General features: G+C 48.0%; 1 protein-coding gene across 6 annotated transcripts in view; it reads right to left on the bottom strand.

Moving 5' to 3' along the window:
• SEC31B (SEC31 homolog B, COPII coat complex component) overlaps positions 1–23,901 on the bottom strand; it is a 145,028-nt gene that overhangs the window by 58,089 nt on the left and 63,038 nt on the right. For all 6 annotated transcript variants that reach the window (XR_005779409.1, XM_040434631.1, XM_040434633.1 and 3 more), the window contains exons 15-16: positions 9,999–10,177; positions 9,485–9,611 (exon numbers count right to left, since the gene is read on the bottom strand). Coding sequence is in view for 5 of the 6 variants with exons in the window: in XM_040434631.1 (XP_040290565.1) it covers positions 9,485–9,611; positions 9,999–10,177 (306 nt within the window). In the remaining variant the exon portion in view is untranslated. The remainder of the gene's footprint in view (positions 1–9,484; positions 9,612–9,998; positions 10,178–23,901) is intronic.

Genomic DNA, 23,901 nt, shown 5'->3' with positions numbered 1-23,901 from the left:
ATCTTGCGCATGCGCGTGGAAAGATCTGAGAAGCCACTTCACATTATACAGCGCAATTGTACAACCCTATGGGTCCTGCACCGGGGATACTCGCATGTTTCACCACACCTCCTTTTCCAGCTGATTTTACCTTCAGATTAGGTGAATACGATTATAGTTTAATCTTCCTGTATATACAGTCCTGATCAAAAGTTTAAGACCACTTGAAAAATGGCAAAAAATCATATATTTAGCATGGTTGGATCCTAACAAGGTTCCAAGTAGAGCTTCAACATGCAAAAAGAAGAAATGGGAGTGAGACAAAACATTTTTTGAGCATTCAATTTAATGAAAACAACGAATAAACTGAAACAGGCAGTTTTTCAGCTGATCAAAAGTTTAGGACCACACCTCCAAAAAAAAACTAAACCCCCCAAAACAGAAATCCAACTTCCAAACATGAACTCAGTAATGAGTAGCTCCGCCGTTTTTGTTTATCACTTCAAAAATTCGTTTCGGCATGCTTGATGCAAGCGTTTCCATGAGGTGAGTGGGAACATTTCTCCAAGTGGGGAAGACGGCCGCACGAAGGCCATCTACTGTCTGAAACTGTTGTCCATTTTTGTAAACCTCGCTTGGCATCCATCCCCAAAGGTTCTCAATTGGATTTAGATCAGGGGAACACGCAGGATGGGCCAAAAGAGTGATGTTATTCTCCTAAAAGAAGTCCCTTGTCCTGCGGGCATTGTGTACTGTAGCGTTGTCCTGTTGAAAAACCCAGTCGTTACCACACAGACGAGGGCCCTCAGTCATGAGGAACGCTCTCTGCAACATCTGGACATAGCCAGCGGCCGTTTGACGCCCCTGCACTTCCTGAAGCTCCATTGTTCCACTGAAGGAAAAAGCACCCCAGACCATTATGGCGCCCCCTCCACTGTGGCGCGTAGAAAACATCTCAGGTGGGATCTGCTTGTCATGCCAGTAACGTTGGAAACCATCAGGACCATCAAGGTAAAAAATGTTCTCATCAGAGAATAAGGAGATTTTTTGTGAAACTCACCTGTAAAATCTTTTTCTCGTCTTTTCCATTGGGGGACACAGACCATTGGTATAGCTTAAGCCATTACTAGGAGGAGACACTATGCAAATAATAAAAAACAGCTCCTCCTCCACTGGCTATACCCCCATGCTCCAACAGGGGGACCTCAGTGGGTGCAAAAGCAGTAAGAGAAGGAGATCAGAAACCAAATATTAAACAAAGAAAAGCAGAACCAAGGAACACTGCCATCCGGCCGTTAACCATAAGGTCCCACTAGAATAGAATCAACCCCTCCTGCAACAGACAAGAATGGGTGGGAGCTGTGTCCCCCAATGGAAAAGACGAGAAAAAGATTTTACAGGTGAGTTTCACAAAAAATCTCCTTTTCTCGCCCATTCCATTGGGGCACACAGACCATGGGACGTCTTAGAGCAGTCCATGGGGTGGGAAGACCAGCACCTCCAGAGGGAAAACGACTAACGGTTAAACAAGAACCACAGCCTGCAATACCTTGCGCCCTAGGGCAGCATCAGCCGACGCCAAAGAGTGCAGTTGGTAGAACTTTGTAAAGGTATGTAAGGACGACCAGGTGGCCGCCTTACAAAGTTGTGATGTAGAGGCTTGATTGCGCCTAGGCCAGGAGGCCCCCACCGCCCTGGTGGACTGCGCGGTAACCCCCGCTGGGGGAACCCTACCTCGGGATCGATAGGCCATGGCAATAGTCGACCGAATCCACCGAGCCACAGTGACCTTGGAGGCCGCCAGACCCTTACGAGGCCCCTCGGGAACCACAAAAACGGAGTCCGAGCGGTGAAATGGGGCAGTAACCAACAGGTACACCCGTAAAGCACGGACAACATCCAGAGAATGGAGAGCGCGCTCCTTGGGGTTCGCCAGAGCGGGGCAAAAGGATGGCAGGACTATGTCCTCATTAAGGTGGCGGAGACCACCTTGGGCAAAAAGGAAGGGACAGGGCGCAGTACCACCTTGTCCTTGTGGAAGACCAAAAAGGGCTCTTTAAAGGAAAGGGCGGCCAGCTCCGATACCCTCCTGATAGAGGTGATGGCCACCAAAAAGACCACCTTCCAGGTGAGAAAACTCAGGGAAATGTCCCTCAGGGGCTCAAAAGGAGCCGCCTGGAGGGAAGACAGAACCAGGTTCAGATCCCAAGGGGGCAGAGGAGGGACATAAGGAGGGACCGAATGCGCCACCCCTTGCAGGAAGGTCCTCACCGGACCTAGCAGAGCCAGAGAGCGCTGAAAGAAAATGGCCAGAGCGGAGACCTGACCCTTCAGAGAGCTCAGGGACATTCCCATCTCAAGACCCGACTGGAGAAAGGAGAGGACCACAGGAACGGAGAAATGAAGGGGAAAAACGCCCATCTTCTCGCAAAAGGCAAGAAAGGCCTTCCAGGTACGATAGTATATCCGGGAGGAAGCTGGTCCGAGTGACCTCCGAGAACCAGGCGTGGCGAGGCCAATTGGGGGCGATGAGGATGGTCGGGATTCCTTCTGCCGCGACCCTGCGAAGAACCTTTGGGAGTAGAGGCAGTGGTGGGAAGACATAGAGGAGTGCGAAGTCTTGCCACGGAGACACCAGAGCGTCCACCCCGTACGCCTCCGGATGCTGAGCTCTGGCCAGGAACAAGCGAACCTTGTTGTTGAGCCTGGACGCCATCAAGTCCACGTCCGGGCGGCACAAACGGCGACAGACGTCCTCGAATACGTCCGGATGCAGAGACCACTATCCCGGATCCACCCTGTTGCGGCTGAGAAAGTCTGCCGTCCAGTTTTCGACCCCTGGGATGTACACTGCAGACAATATTGGAGGATCCTCTTCACCTCCTGCATCACCGGCCGGCTGCGGGTTCCGCCCTGATGATTGATGTAGGCCACGGCTGTGGCATTGTCCGACTGGATCCTTACCGGGAGACCCGTTAGGAGGGGGGTCCAATGAGACAGAGAGGAAAATTGCTCTGAGCTCCAATACATTGATCGGAAGGCGGGCTTCCACTTCTGACCACACCCCCTGAACCGTCCGAGCCCGGAGAACACCACCCCAACCCAGGAGACTGGCATGGGTGGTGACGACTGTCCAGGAGATTGGGAGGAAGGATTTCCCCGAAGTCAGATTCTGAGGGGACAGCCACCATGGGAGGTCCAAGCGAACCCGAGGAGGAAGGAGGATCCGAGAGTCCATACCCCTCGATGTCCTGTCCCAGAAGGACAGGATCGCCTGCTGCAGAGGCCGAGTGTGAAACTGGGCAAAGGGGACTGCCTCGAAGGAGGCCACCATAAGCCCCAGAACCTGCATGCACTCCCGGATGGAGAGACACGGGGAATGCAGAAGGTGAAACCCCGACTACCGTATCCGTGAGAACTTGCAATCTGGGGGGAATACCCGGGCTGCAGTAGTGTCCATAATCATCCCCAGGAAGGACACCCTCTGGGAAGGTTGGAGAGAGGACTTCGGGTAGTTGATCAGCCAGCCGAACTGTTGCAGAGTCTGAACAGTGATCCTGACGCTGTCTTCGGCCTGCGGACGAGAGGGAGCCTTTATCAGAATGTCGTCCAGGTAGGGCAGCAGAGATATGCCCCTGGTACGGAGAAGCGCCATGATCGGCGCCAATATCTTTGTGAATACCCGCGGGGCTGTCGCCAGCCCAAAGGGAAGGGCGACGAACTGATAATGACAGTTGCCAATGGCGAAGCGCAGGAACCTGTGGTGAGATTCTGCGATAGGGACATGCAGATAGGTGTCCCGGATGTCCACCGACGCGAGGAACTCCCCTGGAAGAAGAGAAGCAATAACGTTGCGGAGGGACTCCATCCGGAACCTCCGCACCCACAGGGACTTGTTTAACAGCTTCAGGTCTAGGACCGGACGCACTGATCCCTCCTTCTTTGGCACTAAAAAGAGATTTGAGTAGAAACCTGCCCCCTGTTCCTCCAGAGGAACTGGGACAACTACTCCCCTGACCAGAAGGGAAGAAACCGCTTGTAAAAGGGCCGAGGCTCGGGCCGGATCTCCGGGAACACGAGACGGAAAGAAACGTTCCGGAGGTCTGGAAACAAATTCTATCTTGTAATCGGAAGTTACAATTTCCAGGGCCCAGGCATCTTGAACGTGAGCTCTCCAGACATGCTGAAAGGAGAGCAGACGGCCCCCCACCGCAAGCTGTGGTGGCGCCACTTCAGGCGGAAGACTGCTTGGGAACCGCAGGGCGGGCAGAACTCCCCTGGAACTGTGCCCGCGGGCGCCAGGAAGGTTGAGGCTTAAAGGAAGGCTTCTTGCGGGAGTCCTGAGAGCCGCCAGAGGAGGGGGCTGTCGCAGACCTGGAGGAGGAAAAGCGCCGAAAGGACTGGTTTCTAGAGCCAGAGGGGCGAGCTCTGAAGGCACGCTTGGATCTAGATTGGGGCAGGTGTGTACTCGTGCCCCCCGTAGCGTCAGAGATAATCTCATCCAGCTTAGCCCCGAAGAGCCTGGAGCCCGCAAAGGGGAGGTTAGTGAGCGAGCGCTTGGAGGAAGCGTCGGCGTCCCAGACCTTCAACCAGACCTCCCTACGCTGCGTGACCGAGAGGACCGAAATCCGCGCAAAGAGAGTGCTGACATCCAATGAGGCCTCACAGAGGATTGTTGTCGCCTGGGACATCTGGAGGATGAAGTTCAGGGTGTCCGCAGAGGCATTCTGCTCCGCGAGGTCCTGATGATGGCGCTGCAACCACACCGAAAGCGCCCCCCGCTTCCCAGGCCGAGGCGAACGTGGGCCGCAGACCTGTGCCCGCCAGAGAGAAGATGGCTTTGGAAAGAGTCGAAACGCCTGTCAACGGAGTCCTGTAGGGAGGACCCGTCCAGGACTGGTATTGCCGCATTCTTAGCCAATCTGGCCACCGGCGGGTCGACCTTAGGAGGAGAAGACCACTGCTGCACTTTATCTGCCGGGAAAGGATAAAGAGTATCCATGCGCCCTGTAGCAGAAAAACGGTGATTAGGGCGTTCCCAAGCCTTAGAAAGGACCTTGAATGGGGAATGTGACTGCCTCCGGTTTTCTGAAGTGGAAGAGGGGGAATTCCTGGCTACTAGTAGAAGGAGGTTCCCCCTGGATGTCAAAGGTGTCACGTACCACCGTGACCAAGTCTGCCACCATGGTGGAGAGCTTAGGTGAGGGTTCCGGCTCCGTGTCCTCGTCCGAGCCAGACCTTTCCCCTTCAGACCTGTAATCCCTGCGAGAGGGAGAGGCTGAACACACCTCCAGGCGAGGGGGGGAAGCAGAGTCATCCGAGGAGGGATGCTGCTGCATACGCTGCCTCTTAACGGTCGAGCGTCCTCTGTGGGGGGCACCGGGAGGTGGAGCGGTGCTAACCACAGGCACTGCAGGCGGTGGATCAGTGGCCGCCATGTGTTCCATAAAGGCCATGGCCGCGTGCGAGACTTGGGCCAAGTCCGCGGCCGCCCTAGCTATGGCAGAGGCCCAGGAGGGCTCCGCAGGCTCCGAAGGGGCGGAGGAGGGACTGGGCTGGTTTGGTGGAAGGGGAGGAGGAGGTGGATGATCCCGTCCCGAGGCAAAGCAAGAGTCACAGGAGCCTGTAACCGACAGTGGCAAGCAGCAGACCTTACAGGATCCCAGTGGGACCTGAGGCGTCGCTTTAGATTTTTGGGAGGCCCCAGGTTTAGGCATGATGGTGGCAATCCCGGAGTCAGGGTCACCTACCGTTTTGCAGAACACTGCCTGTCCTACTGTGACCTGTGAGGAGCTGGAGTAGCAGTAAAGCGTGGAGAGGCGCTGAGCAAAGCGGAAGCGCCGGCGCTGACGCGATAAGCTCCGCCCCCAATCACGTCAGCGATCGCGCAGAAAAAAAAATCGCGCACGCGCGGAAACTATGAAAAAAGGCAGACCCCGGCTCCGAAAATGGCGCCCACCACCAGAATGCAGGGGACAAGAAGGAATCCCTCCTCCCAGCTGGCCCTCCCAGATCCACAGGTAAGCCCTAAAGAACCGTGTCACAGTGTTAGCACGGGGGGAGGGGGAGCTTGCAGGAGAGCCGGTGTACTTATCTGAGTCCTGCAGTCTTCACCCTCTGTACCAGACCAGCAGGGGGTCACCTCTTCAGTCATCTGGCACAAGGAGTGGCAGTGCACTGGATAGAGGGCAGGACTAGGTGACCCCGGATCTGGTAGGCCACCGGAGCTGCAGGTCGAGCCCGGTTCCACTTATCTTCTGGGGGGAAAGGGAGGATAGCCGGGGACGGCCATTCGACCCCGGCGCTCACTCCACTGAGAGACCAGGGACGCACCATGCATGAGCAGGAGTGTCACCTCCTTATCCGACACTAAGCTAAAACTGAGGTCCTCCTGTTGGAGCATGGGGGTATAGCCAGTGGAGGAGGAGCTGTTTTTTATTATTTGCATAGTGTCTCCTCCTAGTAATGGCCTAAGCTATACCCATGGTCTGTGTCCCCCAATGGAATGGGCGAGAAAAAACTTTCTTCCACCTTTGAATGTCCCATGTTTGGTGCTCTCTTGCAAAGTCCAAACGAGCAGTTCTGTGGCGTTCAAGGAGACGAGGTCTTTGAAGACGTTTTTTGTTCTTGAAGCCCTTCAGTCTCAGATGCCGTCTGATGGTTATGGGGCTGCAGTCAGCACCAGTAAGGGCCTTAATTTGGGTCGAGGATCGTCCAGTGTCTTGACGGACAGCCAATTGGATCCTCCGGTTCAGTGCTGATGAAATTATTTTGGGTCTTCCACTTTACTTTTTTGTTCCATAACCCTCAGGATCATTTAAGAAATTCCAAATGACTGTCTTACTGCGTCCCACCTCAGCAGCGATGGCGCACTGCGAGAGACCCTGCTTATGCCGTTCAACAACCCGACCACGTTCAAGAAGGGAGTGTGACTACCTGACAGAAAATTACAATGAATCCACATCTTTGCACAGATTTGGCCTTTGGCATGTGGTCCTAAAATTTAGATCAGCTGAAAATCAGCCTGTTTCAGTTTAATCGTTATTTCCAATTAATTGAATGCTCAAAAAATGTTTTGTCTCACTCTCATTTCTTCTTGTTGCATGTTGAAGCTTTACTTGGAACCTTGTTAAGATCCAACAATGTAAAATATGATTTTTTGGCATTTTTCAAGTGGTCTTAAAAACTTTTGATCAGGACTGTATATATATATATATATATATATATATATATATACACACAGTGAGGAACAGAAGTATTTGGACACCCTGCGATCTTGCAAGTTCTCCCACTTAGAAATCATGGAAGGGTCTGAGATTCACATTGTAGGTGCATTCCCACTCTGAGAGACAGAATTAAAAAAGAAAAATCAGGAAATCACATTGTATGATTTTTAACGAATTTATTTGTCTTGCACTGCTGAACATAAGTATTTGAACACATGAGAAACAGCAAGAATTCTGTCTCTCAAATACCTGTTACTGTGCCTTTAAAAAGTCCACCTCTACTCCACTCATTAATCAAACTTAGTAGCACCTGTCTGAGCTCTTTAAAGACACCTGTCCACCCCACAGTCAGTCAGACGCCAAATTCTACCATGGGCAAGACCAAAGAGCTGTCAAAAGACACCAGAGATAAAATTGTGGATCTCCACAAGGCTGGAAAGGGCTACGGGGCAATTGCCAAGCAGCTTGGTGAAAATAGATCAACTGTTGGAGCAATTGTTAGAAAATGGAAGAGGCTAAAGACGACTGTCAGTCTCCCTTGGACTGGGGCTCCATGCAAGATCTCACCTCGTGGGGTATCACTGATGATAAGAAAGGTGAGGAATCAGCCCAGAACTACAAGGGAGGAGCTGGTCAATGACATGAAGAGAGCTGGGACCACAGTTTCAAAGGTCACTGTCGGTAGAACACTATGCCATCATGGTTTCAAATCATGCATTGCACGGAAGGTTCTCCTGCTCAGGTCATCACATGTCCAGGGCCGTCTGAAGTTTGCCAATGACCATCTGGATGATCCAGAGGAGGCATGGGAGAAAGTCATGTGGTCAGAGGAGACCAAAGTAGGACTTTTTGGTCTAAACTTCACTCGTCGAGTTTGGAGGAAAAAGAAGGATGAGTTGCATCCCAAGAACACCATCCCTACTGTGAAGCATGGAGGTGGTAACATCATGCTTTGGGGGTGCTTTTCTGTGAAGGGGACAGGACTACTGCACTGTATTAAGGAGAGGATGAATGGGGCCATTTATTGTGAGATTTTGAGCAACAACCTCCTTCCCTCAGTCAGAGCATTGAAGATGGGTCATGGCTGGGTCTTCCAACATGACAACGACCCGAAGCACAGAGCCAAGATAACCAAGGAGTGGCTCCGTAAGAAACATATCAAAGTTCTGGAGTGGCCTAGCCAGTCTCCAGACCTAAATCCAATAGAACATCTTTGGAGGGAGCTGAAACTCCATGTTGCACAGCGACAGCCCCGAAACCTGACAGATCTAAAGGAGATCTGTGTGGAGGAGTGGGCCAAAATCCCTGTTGCAGTGTGTACAAACCTGGCCAAGAACTACAGGAAATGTTTAACCTCTGTAATTGCAAACAAAAGCTTCTGTACCAAATATTAACACATATTTTCTCAGGTGTTCAAATACTTATGTTCAGCAGTGCAAGACAAATACATTCTTTAAAAATCATACAATGTGATTTCCGGATTTTTCTATTTTTATTCTGTCTCTCAGAGTGGGAATGAACCTACAATGTGAATTTCAGACCCTTCCATGATTTCTAAGTGGGAGAACTTGCAAAATCGCTGGGTGTTCAAATACTTCTGTTCCTCACTGTATATATATATATATATATATATATATATATCTCTATCACATTTAACATGAGTAGTTGACCCCTGATGAAGCTGGCGTGATCTGGCTATACGTGTGGGGCGTATTGCCCACCAACCTGCACCACCAATCTGTCTATTTGATAAGTATTCCATAATTTGTGGTGCCATATTTTAGTATTCTATACATTGTGTACTTATGTGGTGGTATACAGATGCTCTTAATTAGAACCAGGTTGTTGTGGGTATGTGTGCTGGATATATTATGGATCCACACACAATGTCGTAATTGTATACAATGATTTTTAAAAAATTTAGTGTTTTGTGTTCCTAAATAAATTTATCTTTTTAACAAGAGGTGCAGCTGGTGTATACGGTGTTTCTTTTTCTTACTTCCTATTGCTTTATGTTGATGCCGTGGCTTGCACTCTGAGATTAGTATTTGGTGTGCCCCCATATTCTTTTCTCTAGAACATCGTTCAACATCTTATGCGCCGAATAAATAAACGTAATTATTAAAAACGGACATCTGACAAAAGTAACAATTTCAAAAATGTCACTAAAAAGAATAATATATTTTTTTTATGTAAAGCAGACTCAAATACAGATACAGCAAGAAAGGCAGTAAAAAGTCCTTAGTACAGCATATAACCGCACTAGTACAGATACTTACCACAAAGCTCAGCATATTCCTCTGGTTTGGAATAGGTCAGGAGTAGAGCTAATGCTTCTTTCCAGCTCTGCAAGTTACAGCCCAGAACTACATCCTTCCACTTGTGCTGTACCACGGAGGAGAGGAGCTGCGGACAGGATAACAGTAAGTGCACCTTTAGTAATTGGTAGTGCATACTATCCTATCAGGTTACTATTGAATGTTTTCTGCGGCTAAAGAGCGCAATTCCCATCAATGCATATCTGTTTTTAGCTTACTAATTTAGCAGGCACAAAAAATAATGAGAGTAACGGGCAATCTATTTTTTCTGCACCGAGATTCAGATCAATAATTTCTTTGCTCAAATTTCTGAATTTTACAGAGCTGGAAGTACGAGCGCTGTAGGTGCTGTGTACAGCAGAGGCTGATATCTGCGATGAATAAAAGGCCTTGGGGCATATGATAAGAGACGCTAACATTGAGAATTCACTAGAAAAATATTAACTTCTGTAGCAAGTTGATATTGCCTACTTACTGTAGTGATCTTATTTTTCTGCCGGGCAAAGTACCATTGTTGTGTCTCTCTCAGCAAGTCTTCCCCTCCAGCATTGGCCAATATAATGGCATCAGCATAGCGACCATCCTTCAGGCACAAGTCCACAGCAGCCTCAAAGTTTCCTAATAACAGCGCCTGGCTTATAAGGCCATCTGTGTCTGAAAGAGTAACCAGGGATATAATGTGGCTGAACAAGATGCCGGAAAGTGAATACAGTGGTGGCTTCACACCGAAGACGGAACAGTGGGTTAAGGGAACCATCACTACTCAAGACTTCAGGACGATTTGGCTGCTATTAGACAAATGGCCCAATGTTTTTCCCTGCCATTTGGTTTAACAGTTCAGATGACTCGTACTCTTAATATGCAAAGTCAAAGAGCGCCTAAAGGATAGATCCTGGACAATGCATAGGATTTATATGCTTCATATTAAAATTACAACTTACTTTGGAATTCTGCTTTTAGAAAAACTGGAATAAAAAATGGACAGAAAACTAGCTTTTGTTCAGATTTTAGTGATTTCAATTTTCAACTCCAGCTGTTGGAAACAGACTGGATTATATGGACTTCGTTGATAGACAAACGACTTAAAGGGAATCTGTCACCAGCGACCTCCCTATCAAACTATTTGCATAGACACATAGCTGTAGATCACCTGATTAAAACGCTGTTTTTCTAAAGTTGATCCAAGGCTTCATTCCTGAGTAACGATACTTTTTAAGCTTTTGATGTAATGAGGGCATCACCATTGCTCTTGTTGCACCCAAGCACCACTCCTTTCTGTGGCCAGACCCTCCCTCCTGCTTTGATTGCCAAGGTCAGGCAGTGACAAAGCTGTGAAGGAGGGGCTGGCCACAGAAGGAGTAGAGCTTGGGTGCAACAAGAGCAATAAGGACACCCTCTTTACACCAAAACCCTAATTTGCATTTTAAGAAAACTTATAACTTGGGAAAGGAGCCTCAGATTACCAAAAGAAAAACTACATTTTAAATCAGACGAACCACAGCTTTGTGTCTATGCAAACAGTTTGATGGGAGGTCGCTGATGACATATTCCCTTTAGCCACCTAACAGTTTTACTCAAACTTAGCTTGGGCTTTGGGAAAAGCACTTAAAGGTGTTGTCTGACATCAGCAAATAGCATTTATTATGTAGAGGAAGTTAATACAAGGCACTTACTAATGTATTGTGATTGCCCATATTCCCATCACATTATACACTGCTCGTTTCCATGGTTACGACCACCCTGCAATCCAGCAGCAGTGGCCACGCTTGCACGCTATAGGAAAAAGCAATAGCTTATGTACGCTCCGCCGGTCCCGGGCACCAGATAGGCCAGCGCTTTTACCTATAGTGTATAAGCACAGCCACTGCTGCTGGATAGAGATGAAGTTGACGAAGTGGAATTCGATCTGAATTTCAGGAATTATTCGATTCGCACCGCTTCGTGGTAACGAATCAAATTTTTTCATAAAATGGCTGCTGCACATGTTAGGACATGGAGGAAGGAACTCTGGGAACGAGGGATTACCCACAATGCCATGCATGCAGCCAATCAGCAGCCAGCCCTGTGATGTAACGGCCCTATAATTAGCCCCAGCCATCTTGGATTCAGCCATTTTCCAGTGTACTTAGTGCAGGGAGAGACATCAGCAGGCACTAGGGACAGTGCTAGGAAAGACTTAAAAATTTATATTTAGCTGAATAGAAGTTCAGGGAAAGAGCATTAGAAGTGTAGGAAAAGGATAGGGGGGAATTATTCCACAGTATTGAAGCAGAACAGGGTCCAATAGGGTAGTGTACAGCCTGGGTAATAGGAACAATCCTATTACACCTTGCTGCACTGACTGGGGATCCAAATTGCCATTATACTGCTGCTTTCATGTTTGCAATAGATGATACCTTTGTAATTCCAGCAAACCTTGCTTGTTATTGGGGTGCGAGTGCTGTGTGATACAGCCATTAACAGAGTGTATTACTAGGAAATATTTATACGTCTTATTAGCCATTGTGCGGTGCAGCTTTTTTTGGTGTATTAGTGGCAGAAAAAAGTATTATTTGCCGTTCAGCGGTGCAGTTATATGTTCTAAAGCCTTTTTTGGCGTGTATTAGTGGGGGGAAAAGGGGCTTATTAGCCGTTGTGTGGTGAAGTGAGAAAATTACAGCCTTTTTGGCGTGTATTAGTGGCAAAAAAATAATTATTATTTGCTGTTCAGTTATATGTTCTAAAGCTTTTTTGGCCGTTCAGCGGTGTAGTTATATATTCTAAAGCTTTTTTGGCGTGTATTAGTGGCAAGAAAAATTATTATTTGCCGTTGTGTGGTGAAGTGACAAAATTACAGCCCTTTTTAGTGTGTATTAGTGGCAAAAAAAAATAAAATATTTTATTTGCCGTTCAGCGGTGCAGTTATATGTTTTAAAGCCTTTTTTGGCGTGTATTAGTGGCAAAAAAAATAATTATTTGCTGTTGTGTGGTGAAGTGACAAAATGACTGCCTTTTTTGGAGTTTATTCATTTCCTTTTTATTTACTTATTTGATCTAACAGTATGTCAGACAGAGTAGTGACAGGCCCTGTACAGGCACAGGTCGCAACAGAGAAGGGGGGGCGTAGCAGCAGGGGTCACTTCCAGAGGCTTGAGCTCCCAGTGTCTGCTAGCGGTCGTGTCTTGACCAGCAACCCAGCGGTGCTTGAATGGTTGACTTGGTCATCCACTTCGTCCCAAGTGACATCAGACACCCCCAGCCAAGAGTCGGTGGGTTCGTCAGACACAGCCCTTACTTGACATGGCCTGAGAGCAGGCCCTGTGCCCTCACCTGTCCTTAACGTGCCTCTGTACTCTTCTGTTCCCTCAGCCAGACAAGTATTATATGCTGTGGGCTTAATTCCACTATACAGTAAGGACGAGCTACTAGAGGACAGTCAGCAGCTACTGCCCTGCCAAGATCTGGAGGAGACATCCACCGCTTCCTCCGGTAGGCGGGCAAGTAGTGATGAGAGTGGCATGGGAGCTGGTGTTGCGAGTGGTCAGGCTCCTGGCTCAGAGACCGTTGAGGAGGACATCAGTGACGTGCAGACAGTACTCGATAATAATGTAGCCGGTCGCAATTGGGAGGTGGGTGAATTAGGGTATTCATCATCATCAGGAGAAGAGGGTGGCAGCTTGCGCGTGAGGCATCAAGTCGGTAGCGTGGCCGGGAGTCAGCAGGGTGGCAGCAGTGGGAGGTCAGGAGCCAAACGTGCCCGGGATAGACTACCCGCTTTGCAGGAGCCTACCTGCCTGGAAAGTAGTGGTGCAGGGGGTCACGGAGGCAGCAGCGGTAGCAGACAGTCAGTGTGGAGCGTTAGGGGTAAAATCACCTACTCGGCGGTGTGGCAGTTTTTTGTTAAGCGGCCGGAGGAGGTGAACATGGCCATTTGTGGAATCCGTGGGCAGAAGGTGACGTGTTGGCACCACGGCCCTGCGTCAAAATATGTAGCGTCACCATAAAGTGGCCTGGGAGAACCGTTGCTCCAATATTGTGGTCCAGCCTGCCGCAGCAACCGCTGCATCACCCAGTGGCACGCACCCGATTTCAGGCAGTCAAGGCTCCACCACCTGAGCGAAGGGAGCAGTCTGTCCTTCCCATCATCTACCAGTCCTGATGCTCCTGCTCCTCGACCTCCTACGCCTCGTCAGTCATTCCGTCAGCAATCGATCACCAAACGATTGCCAAGAGACAGCATGTGTGTACTCATCATGCTGCAGTACCTCCCTTTCAAAGTGGTGGACTCTGCACCTTTCAGAGAACGGATGGCTTGTGCCGAGCCGAGGTGGAGAGTCCAAAGGCGCCATTTCTTTGCCAAAAAGGCAGTACCAGCCCTGCACAAATATGTAGAACAGAAGGGGGGCCAGTCCTTGAGCCTGTCGGTGTCTGCCAAAGTGTACGGCAGCGCCGACGTGTGGAGCTATAACTACTGTCAAGGAGAATATATGTCCTTTTCGGCCCACTGGGTAAATGTGGTTCCTGCCCAGCCAAACCAGCAACTTGGCAAGGTGACGCCACTTCCGCCTCCATGTTCCGCCGCTTCTGCCTACATCTCACGGCCACATGATCCCTGGCTAAACTGGAGGAGGAGGCGGAGGACATTGGAGCACAAGCAATGCGTAGCGAAATGGGTGGAGGAGCATGAGCAGCCAGAGGAGCAAGAGGGAGATGAGGAAGACGAGGCAGATGACCCAGGCACACCGTGGCAGTATGTAGTTGAGATGGAGGCAGGAAGTCCCTCCGAGTCACTTGTGCAAATGGCCTGCTGCATGCTCACTTGCTTGGGTAGTGACAGACGAATTGTCACCATTCGGCAGAGGAATGACTTCCGGCTCTCCACCTTATTGGACCCTCGCTAGAGGTCCAAAATAGGGGTCTTTTTAACACCCTCTGAGAGGGAGGACAAACTGAACTACTATAGAGACATCCTATGTAGTAAGTTGGCCGCTGCCTATCTGCGCCATCGTCCATCCTCTCGCAGGTCCGACCGGGGGGCCCTCTGCGCTCTATCAGCAGCAGCTTGAGTCTAGAGTCGATAATGAGCAGTTTTCTTAACCCGCCTAGTGAAGAAACTACTTACCAGCAGCAGCAGCTAGACCTGGAGCAGAACCTGAACCAGCAGTTGGTGGCATACTTGGACAGCACCCTGCCAGCCCACATTAAAGATCCGCTGGACTACTGGGCAGGCAAACTGGATTTGTGGCCGTAACTGTCCGAGTTTGCCCTGGAAAAGCTGTCCTGCCCGGCCAGTAGTGTGGCATCAGAGTGGGAGTTTAGTGTGGCGGAGGCCATAGTTACCCCAAGGAGAACTCGCCTATCCACCAATAATGTGGAGAGACTAATCCACGCCTGATTCATCTTGACAAAGGTCAGCCAGGATTTCCACCAATGCCTGATGCATCAGATTAGATCATCCATGCTGCCTCACCTAAACCTTGACAAAAGAGACCGGTTTCTTCTGGCTATCTGCCTCAGCTACAATTCTGATGCTGCCACCCGCCTGATGCCACACATCTGATGACAAGTGCTACTTCTTACACCCACCATCGTCAGCGGGTACTGTTATTGCCACCCACCTCCCCACTCTGTCACCAGATCACTCTGTGGTCTCCTGATGCTGCTGCCACCTCACCACTCAGGTCTCCTTATGCTGCTGCTGCCACCTCCACACTGTCAGTGTACCACTCTGTGGCCTCCTCATGCTGCTGCTAAATCAATACTATTTTATTGGTTCACTCTGTGGCCTCCTCATGCTGCTGCTAAATCAACACTATGTCATTGTACCACTCTGTGGCCTCCTCATGCTGCTGCTAAATCAACACTGTCATTTGGTCACTCTGTGGCCTCCTCATGCTTCTGCTGCCACCTCCACACTATGTCACTCTGTCGTCTCCTCATGCTGCTGCTAAATCAACACTATGTTCCTCATGCTGCTGCCACCTCAATACTATGCAAATGGGCCACTCTGCAGTCTCCTCATGCTGCTACTACCTCAACACTGTGGACTTCTATTTAGCTTTTTTGGCCTGGTTGACATCATCATTTAATTGACCCTTCTTCTGATCTGTCAGAAGGAAGGGAAAATGAGACGCACAACGGATCCTGTCTGTGTAGCAGCTGTAAGACCTTTATTGTCCCATCAGAGTTGGATTATGATTTGGTAGGCAAAAGTAGGAGTGGGTACAAAACACAGAAGATATGCAAATATTCCATTCACGTGTCATCTCTGTTTTGGATCCATGCTGACCAAGTGAAGGCGGATGCTACAGACAGGATCTGTTTTTTTGGGGCGTTATTGTTCTGACGGATCAGAGGAAGGGCAAAAATATCAGTCACGTCAACACAAACTTACTGCTGACACCCTCTCCACTCTGTCAGGGGGGCTCTACTTGTATAAGTGTTTAATAGAACCGGTTCTGTAGACATCTATGTGGAATCAGCTAACAACGGTGTAAAAGAAGTGCGCTCTTTCACGCTACAGTAGAATCTTGGGCCTCTGCACGGTTCTTTATACCTGGCGCTAATATCGACCTGTAAGGCCGAGTTCACACTTGAGGTATTTAGTCAGTTTTGGCCCCGTTACTGCCCAAATAAGTGAAGTGCGCAGTGATTCTAAGAGCGACGCCTGCCATGTGTGTGTCATATTAACTCACAGTATTGTTTCACTACCACAGCAGACTCCCTATGCGGGATCACTGCTGGAATGACACGGCGGTGCGCGGCAGGCAGAGCCACGGGATTGCGCACCGAACTGAAGCCCGCCACAGCCATAGAAACATAGAATGTGTCGGCAGATAAGAACCATTTGGCCCATCTAGTCTGCCCAATATACTGAATACTATGGATAGCCCCTGGCCCTATCTTATATAAAGGATGGCCTTATGCCTATCCCATGCATGCTTAAACCCCTTCACTGTATTTGCAGCTACCACTTCTGCAGGAAGGCTATTCCATGCATCCACTACTCTCTCAGTAAAGTAATACTTCCTTATATTACTTTTAAACCTTTGCCCCTCTAATTTAAAACTGTGTCCTCTTGTGGTAGTTTTTCTTCTTTTAAATATGCTCTCTTCCTTTACCGAGTTGATTCCCTTTATGTATTTAAAAGTTTCTATCATATCCCCTCTGTCTCTTCTTTCTTCCAAGCTATACATATTAAGGTCCTTTAACCTTTCCTGGTAAGTTTTATCCTGCAATCCATGTACTAGTTTAGTAGCTCTTCTCTGAACTCTCTCTAGAGTATCTATATCCTTCTGGAGATATGGCCTCCAGTACTGCGCACAATACTCCAAGTGAGGTCTCACCAGTGTTCTGTACAGCGGCATAAGCACTTCACTCTTTCTACTGCTTATACCTCTCCCTATACATCCAAGCATTCTGCTGGCATTTCGTGCTGCTCTATTACATTGTCTTCCCACCTTTAAGTCTTCTGAAATAATTACTCCTAAATCCCTTTCCTCAGATACTGAGGTCAGGACTGTGTCAAATATTCTATATTCTGCCCTTGGGTTTTTACGCCCCAGGTGCATTATCTTGCACTTATCCACATTAAATTTCAGTTTCCAGAGTTCTGACCATTCTTCTAGTTTTCCTAAATCCTTTTCCATTTGGCGTTTCCCTCCAGGAACATCAACCCTGTTACATATCTTTGTGTCATCAGCAAAAAGACAAACCTTACCAGCGAGGCCTTTTGCAATATCACTTATGAAGATATTAAACAAAATCGGTCCCAGTACAGATCCCTGTGGAACCCCACTGGTAACATTACCTTGTTTTGAATGTTCTCCATTGACTACAACCCTCTGTTGTCTGTCACTCAGCCACTGCCTAATCCACTCAACAATATGGGAGTCCATGCTCAATGACTGCAGTTTATTGATAAGTCTTCTATGTGGGACAGTGTCAAAAGCCTTACTAAAATCTAGATATGCGATGTCTACTGCACCTCCACCGTCTATTATTTTATTCAGCCTGCAAGTACAGAGCAATTACGGGGGTGGGGGGGGAACAGATGATGATCAGTGGCACTAATGTCTGAATTCAGAAAGGGGGGAGCCCGCACCGGCCATATGAGGGCATGGCAGGGACAGCAAATAATAAGGGGCAAAAACTGAAATATATAGAGAATGGGGGCAAAATGAAATATAGGTAGAGAGGGGTCCTCTGGCAAAACATTGGCAATTATAACCGGGTTATTATTGCCAAAGTTTTGTCAGTGGCCCCTCTCTACCTATATTTCATTTAGCCCCCATTCTCTATATATTTCCTTTTCATTTTGCCCTCTCATTATTTGCTGCCCCTGCCCTAATATCATATTACATTATAATAACCGGTACTGAAAAAACATTGGCAATAATAGCACCACCGTGCCACGTTGGCCACATGAGGGGCACGGTGGTGCTCATGGTTATTATTGCCACGGGGGCCCAAATTCCAAGTTTGCCCTGGGGCCCATAGAATTCTAGTTACGCCACTGCGCAAGACGCATGCGTGCCCGACGCGCATATCACACACAGCGTGCGGCCGTACAGCAAGTCGGAAGGAGAGCGTTCCTTCCTTCCAACTGTGATGCTGGCCAGCCACTGCCACCAATGAGAAAGCTGAAAAGGGCTAGTGAGGGAGGGATTGGTTAGGTCTCATTGCCCCACCAATGGAAATGAACATGAAGGCCCGAGGGGAGGGGGGAGGGGTTTCAGATAGTATCTGAGGGAGTGAGCGGGAGAATGACCTACAGTTCCTCTTCCATGTCACCTTGAAAATATCAGCAGTGCAGCAGAGCCCAGTGCAGCAGAGCCCCTAGTCAGTTTTGAGTCACATTTATATAATAGTTATCTATTTTAACATGCACCTTGTGTTTTGTTATGCGCGTGAATCAGTCAGCGCCGACCAGCACCCACTAAGTCCCCCCCTAAGCCCCGCCCAAGACCCCCCCCTAAGCCCCGCCCAAGCAGCCACCCTTCTTCAGTCAGGGTGGCTGTTGGGGAGCTGACAGCCTGCAGGAGGAAAGAAAAAAGAAATGAAAAGAAAAGAAAGAAAAAATATAGAAATTTGGCATGATCCTCCTTGCACTGACCACATAATAAAGTTATGTTATTTATACCACAGAGTGAAAACCATAAATAAATTCCACAAAATAATGTTTAAATTGCTGTTTTTATCTTCTCCCTAAAAACAAAATAATAAAAGTTATTTAATACTCTACTTATACCCCAAAATGGTTCCTAAAACACCTACAACTAATCCTGCAAAAAAAAATAAAAAAAATTTATAAAATAAAAAAAAAAAGTTATGACTGCTGGAACACAAAGGGGGAAAATGTTACTGGTCCTACTGGTAAGGCTAACATTAGTTATGTCACTATGGGGTTAAAATGCTACTGTGTCCCCCGAGTTGTTCGGCAATAGGATTTACTTCATATATTAAAGATCTACAATTTAAAAAAAGTGACATCTGTGGGAGGGTTTTTCCAATTTTAATGTGATTGTAAGGAGGTTAAATGGGTTGTCCACGTTAAATAAAACCCTGCAGCAACAGAGAATGGTCAAAAATCACAAGGCATACTTACAACTTTTCCGCTACTGCTTCAAGCGCCGTGTTCCAGTCTTTTACTGAAGTCATCTTCCTGGCTAAAGCTGTGACATCTTACACTTACCAAGGACCTAATCATGCAGACCAATCACTGGCCTCCGCAGGATATGGCAAGCGACTGCTGGGTGTCACTGCTACACCCAGGAAAACAAACGCTGGCAGGGAGGACCGGAGCACAATGCTGGAAGCGGCACAGTAGAAAAGTGGTAAGTAAGACTTCTTTTGTTATTTTAGACCATTTATTGTTGGTATGTTTTTTAATTAACTTAAAACAACCACTTAAGCTCCAGTCACATTAAAATTGGAAAGACCCTCCCGAAAATGTCACTTTTCTCATTATAGATTTTGAATTTATGTCTGAAATAAATATAGCTGGCTCACAACTCTGGTGCCTGAAATGTACCCAGTGTTTCTCCGAAAATAAGACAGGGTCTTATATTATTTTTTTCTCCGAAAAAAGGGGTAGGGCTTATTTTGGCTCCATGAACATATTTTATATAGACACATGCCAATTACAGAACAGTCCCTGGATAGTGTTTATATTAAATATGACTATAACTCCCCTCATCCATAGGAATGCACCCATATACTGCAGTATATTCCTATGGATGAAGGGGGTTATAGGCATATTTACACACATTTTTCATTCTGGTACCGTATATTGCCCCTGAGCTGTTCTTACCCAAGGGACCTAGGCAGCAATCTACGGTACCAGAGAGAGCAGATATGGCACAGGAGAGATGTAGGGAGCTCCTCCAGGCAGCAGAGAGGAGAAGGAGATCCTCCTGCTGTCTCCTTCATGCAAGTAAGAACGTGCAGGCTGGCGGCAGTACAGGACATACAGAGAAACCTCCAGCCCGCCCAACGCGAAAGTGAAGGGAATCGCGGGTTGCCGGCATAATTTAGCATTTAGTGAAGCCGCCAGCCCGCCGGTCAGGTGCTGCTTAGTGCCGCGATATATGCACGGGCTAGCGGCTTCACTGAAGGCTAATTCACTGAAGCCTGCGCTGCCCACAGTTTCGTGGCAGCTCAAGAGCCATTAGTGAGCGCTCCTGAGCTGCTGCAGCCCGCACATTTCCCCCGTATAAATAAAATACGGCTGTATCTAGGGCTTATTTTTGGAGTAGGGCTTATATTTAAAGCCTACTCCAAAAACCCTGCAAAATAGCGCTAGGGCTTATTATCAGGGTAGGGCTTATTTTTGGGGAAACACCAAGTAATGCTACACCATAAGTAATGCTACTTTCTCATCTGCATTTTTGCTGGATCTGTCATGGATCAGCAAAAATGCAGTCACGAATCGATAATACAACCGTTTGCATCCGTTATGAACGGATCCGGTTGTATTATCTCTAAAATAGCCATGACGGGTCTGTCTCTAAAATCAGTCAATGGGGGACGTTTGTTTTTTATGTCAGAGATCCCGCATGAGATGCCAGTTAATGGAGACGGATCAGTCTTGCTCCGCATCCCATGACGAAATCCAAAATGCTGCTTGCAGCGTTTCTGTGTGCATCATGGGAACGCAATGAAATGGAACGCATTCTGATGCACTCCGTTCCCTTCAGTTCAGTTTTGTCCCCATTGACAATGAATGGGGACAAATCTGTAGCGTTTTCCCACGCTTTTGAGATCCTATGACTGATTTCAATAGTGGAAAGTAAAGGCGCAGATGTTAAAGAAGCCTAACATGATAACTTTATTCTGTGGTTCAAACAAGACCATGATTGAATCATTAGCTTCTAAAGGAAGGGGGATATAGCCTTTAGAAATCGGGTCAGGAGTGTAAGTACCTAAGGCCTGATTTTTGCTGACACAATTTCTAAAGGCTGTATCTCCCGATGCAGAGAAGCTAATGCTGTGATCCTGGGAAAGTTTAGATTGTCAGGCCCATACCTCTAGCTACTACACAGCCTGAGATATGAAGGGTTAAAGTAGCTCTCCCCCTCTCACCTTGCTGCCCAAGCTCCACTCAGGCTGAACTGTTAGTTTGTTTTCTCAAAGCCCAAGCAGAGCTTGAGCAAAACTGTTAGGTGGTTGATAGAGAAGCCCCTCTTTATTGGTTAGAGCTGATAAGTGCCCATTCTATAGTGCTCCAGACAGCCAAGTTCTACAGAGGAATAGTGGGGACAGGATAAAGAAATCAGTTGATCACTGGGTTAGCTGCATTCTGTAAGAATGTTATACAATTCTTTTAAGAGATTAGTTCTCTGGAAGGCTGAACATACACATTAGATTAGAATCAGCCGAGCCCACTGATTTCAGCGGTATTGGCCATCCATCTAGTGTCATCCATCCATCTTTATGGGGGGCTACTGACTCTCCTGTGAAAGATGTTGGGGAAATAAGGATGGTATGTTTGATTTCAACATGCCCAATCCTTTTGTTCTCAGGGAGGATACAGCTGAACATGTATTTGCATGGGGGCTGAGAGGAATAGACGTTGCCCAGCCGACTGCTACTGGACAGCTTAGCTGCCCTCTGAACTTCCAAAATGCACGGCTCACAGTTATGCACCAGAAGACGTACTGTCTTGGCAGAGAATAAAACATCATTAGAAATCAGTATAACATAAAACATGTAAAATAAAAGCATTTAGAAAATTATCCAATATTTAATGCAGTATGTGGCACATAGCTACAGCAAAGCCCACCATTTGGCCAATCCTTAAAATGGGTTATGTACTTTCTGTATCGATTCCTTATGACCAGGACTGATTATTTACCAACTGGAAATAAACAGTGAACGTTTTTGTTGAAAGACAGCAATCAGAGATTATGAGAAATTGATCCAGAAAGTATATTGGGAAATTGTTTAATTTTTCATTACAAATCTACATTTCCTGTTCATTCAACTCACTAAGGCTAAACTGCAGACAAACCGGGCAGAACTCAGACAGATGTAGGAGCTGTTTACTTGTAAAAATTGGATTTTTTGTACTCACCGTAAAATCCTTTTCTCGTAGTAGGCATTGGGGGACACAGCACCATGGGTATATGTCCAACTACCACTAGGAGGCGACACTAGACATAAAAAGTGTTGGCTCCTCCCCGTTGGGCTATACCCTCTCCACAGACACTAGGCAGCTCAGTTTGTACCAAAAGCAGTAGGAGAGAGAAGAAAGGCAAGGAACCAACAACTCCCATACCGGGAAAGATCAAGAGACCAGCCCGGAGAAGCTGAAGTAAAACAACATAGGGAGGGATCTGTGTCCCCCAATGCCTACTACGAGAAAAGGATTTTACGGTGAGTACAAAAAATCCAATTTTCTCGTGCATGGCATTGGGGGACACAGCACCATGGGACGTCCCAAAGCAGTCCCCGAGGGTGGGAAGAACAACCATGCCACCTGTGGGCATACAGGTGCGGGAGAACCATGTGACCCAACAGGAGAAAAGCACGGAATAGGCAGGAAGCCTCATAACAAGGGAGAAACTCCAAGGAGGCCACAGTGACGACTGCCAGCACCCCAGGACAAATGCCTGGGAGAAGGTCCCAAATGCAAGAAAAAGGCAAGGAACACCCAGCTCAGCCGAAGGCTGGAGTGAAAGTAGGACAGCATCGCGTATCGGATCTACCCAACATACCAATTGTCTCAGGCGAAAGCACAAACACCCTGAGGTCAACCCCTGAAGGGCCAGGGGAGCAAGGGAAATTGGAACCACTGAAGGCCAAACGAGAGAGTGAAGCTATAACAAGGCTCACATGAGAGTGGAGCAGGTCTCCTCTCACCGCAAAGCAGGTGAAAAAACTAAGCGCCCTATTGAAAGGAAAAGATCCTAAAGGCGCTAAGGGAAACCGCCAACCCCTGGAAGGGGAGGGGGTTGTAGGTAAAAAACAGGAAAAGAGAAGAGAAAAGACAAGACCTGCATCCCCAACCAGGAGACGAGGAACGAGCCTCTGAAAACAAAATATCGCTGAGAAGCGCAAGACCGGAGAAACTCTGGCGAAACTCATTATCAGGGAAGAAGGGAACCAGATGCAAGCCCAGGAAATCTCAGCAGGGGCACACTGGAGAGAGGGAAGCCATAGCAAGGCTCACATATGAAGGGAGCAGGACTCCCCCCCCCCCCCCCCCCCACCGCGAAGCAGGTGATGAAGATAAACGTCCAATTGGAAAGAGAAAACTCCCAAAGGCGCTAAGGGAAACCGCCAACCCTTGGAAAGGGAGGGGGTAGGAAGTAAAGGCCAGGTAAAAAGAAAAAAATAAGAGAAGACCTGCATCCTAAAACCAGGAGACGAGGAACGAGCCCCTGAAATAAAATAATCGCTGAGAAGCGCAAGACCGGAGAAAACTCCGGCCAAATGAAGTATCAGGGAAATGCAGGGCAAGGAAATCTCAGCAGGGACACACTGGACTGAGAGACATGGGAGGAGAAGGAGAGTACTCCCAAAAGTCTAAGGAGGAAGGCTCTACAAACAGGAGGAGTCCCTCCCGAAGGATACCATAAGGTGGACATGCAAACCGTAGCACTAAACCACTCAACACCAGGTACTTGAAGTGGGAGGATGGGAAGACAGACATGAACCCCATGAGGTCCAAAAGGCTATTGGAACCCGCAAGGGGAACAATCAACCCAGGCCCCTCCCAAACAACGATAATCCTACAGAATCTGTGTGATCAAATGAACGGGGACAGGGACTCCAGAAAGGAGTTACCCGCAATGGGCTCACAAGGAACCAGGAACTGAACCACCAGAGGACAACAAAAACCAGAATATCCAAGAAAAAATGAAAAGAACCACCCTGTGGGAAGGAATTGGCCATGG

This window comes from Bufo bufo, chromosome 6, assembly GCF_905171765.1.
Source record: "Bufo bufo chromosome 6, aBufBuf1.1, whole genome shotgun sequence".
NCBI lineage: Eukaryota > Metazoa > Chordata > Amphibia > Anura > Bufonidae > Bufo > Bufo bufo.
This window is presented reverse-complemented; position numbering and strand designations above follow the sequence as displayed.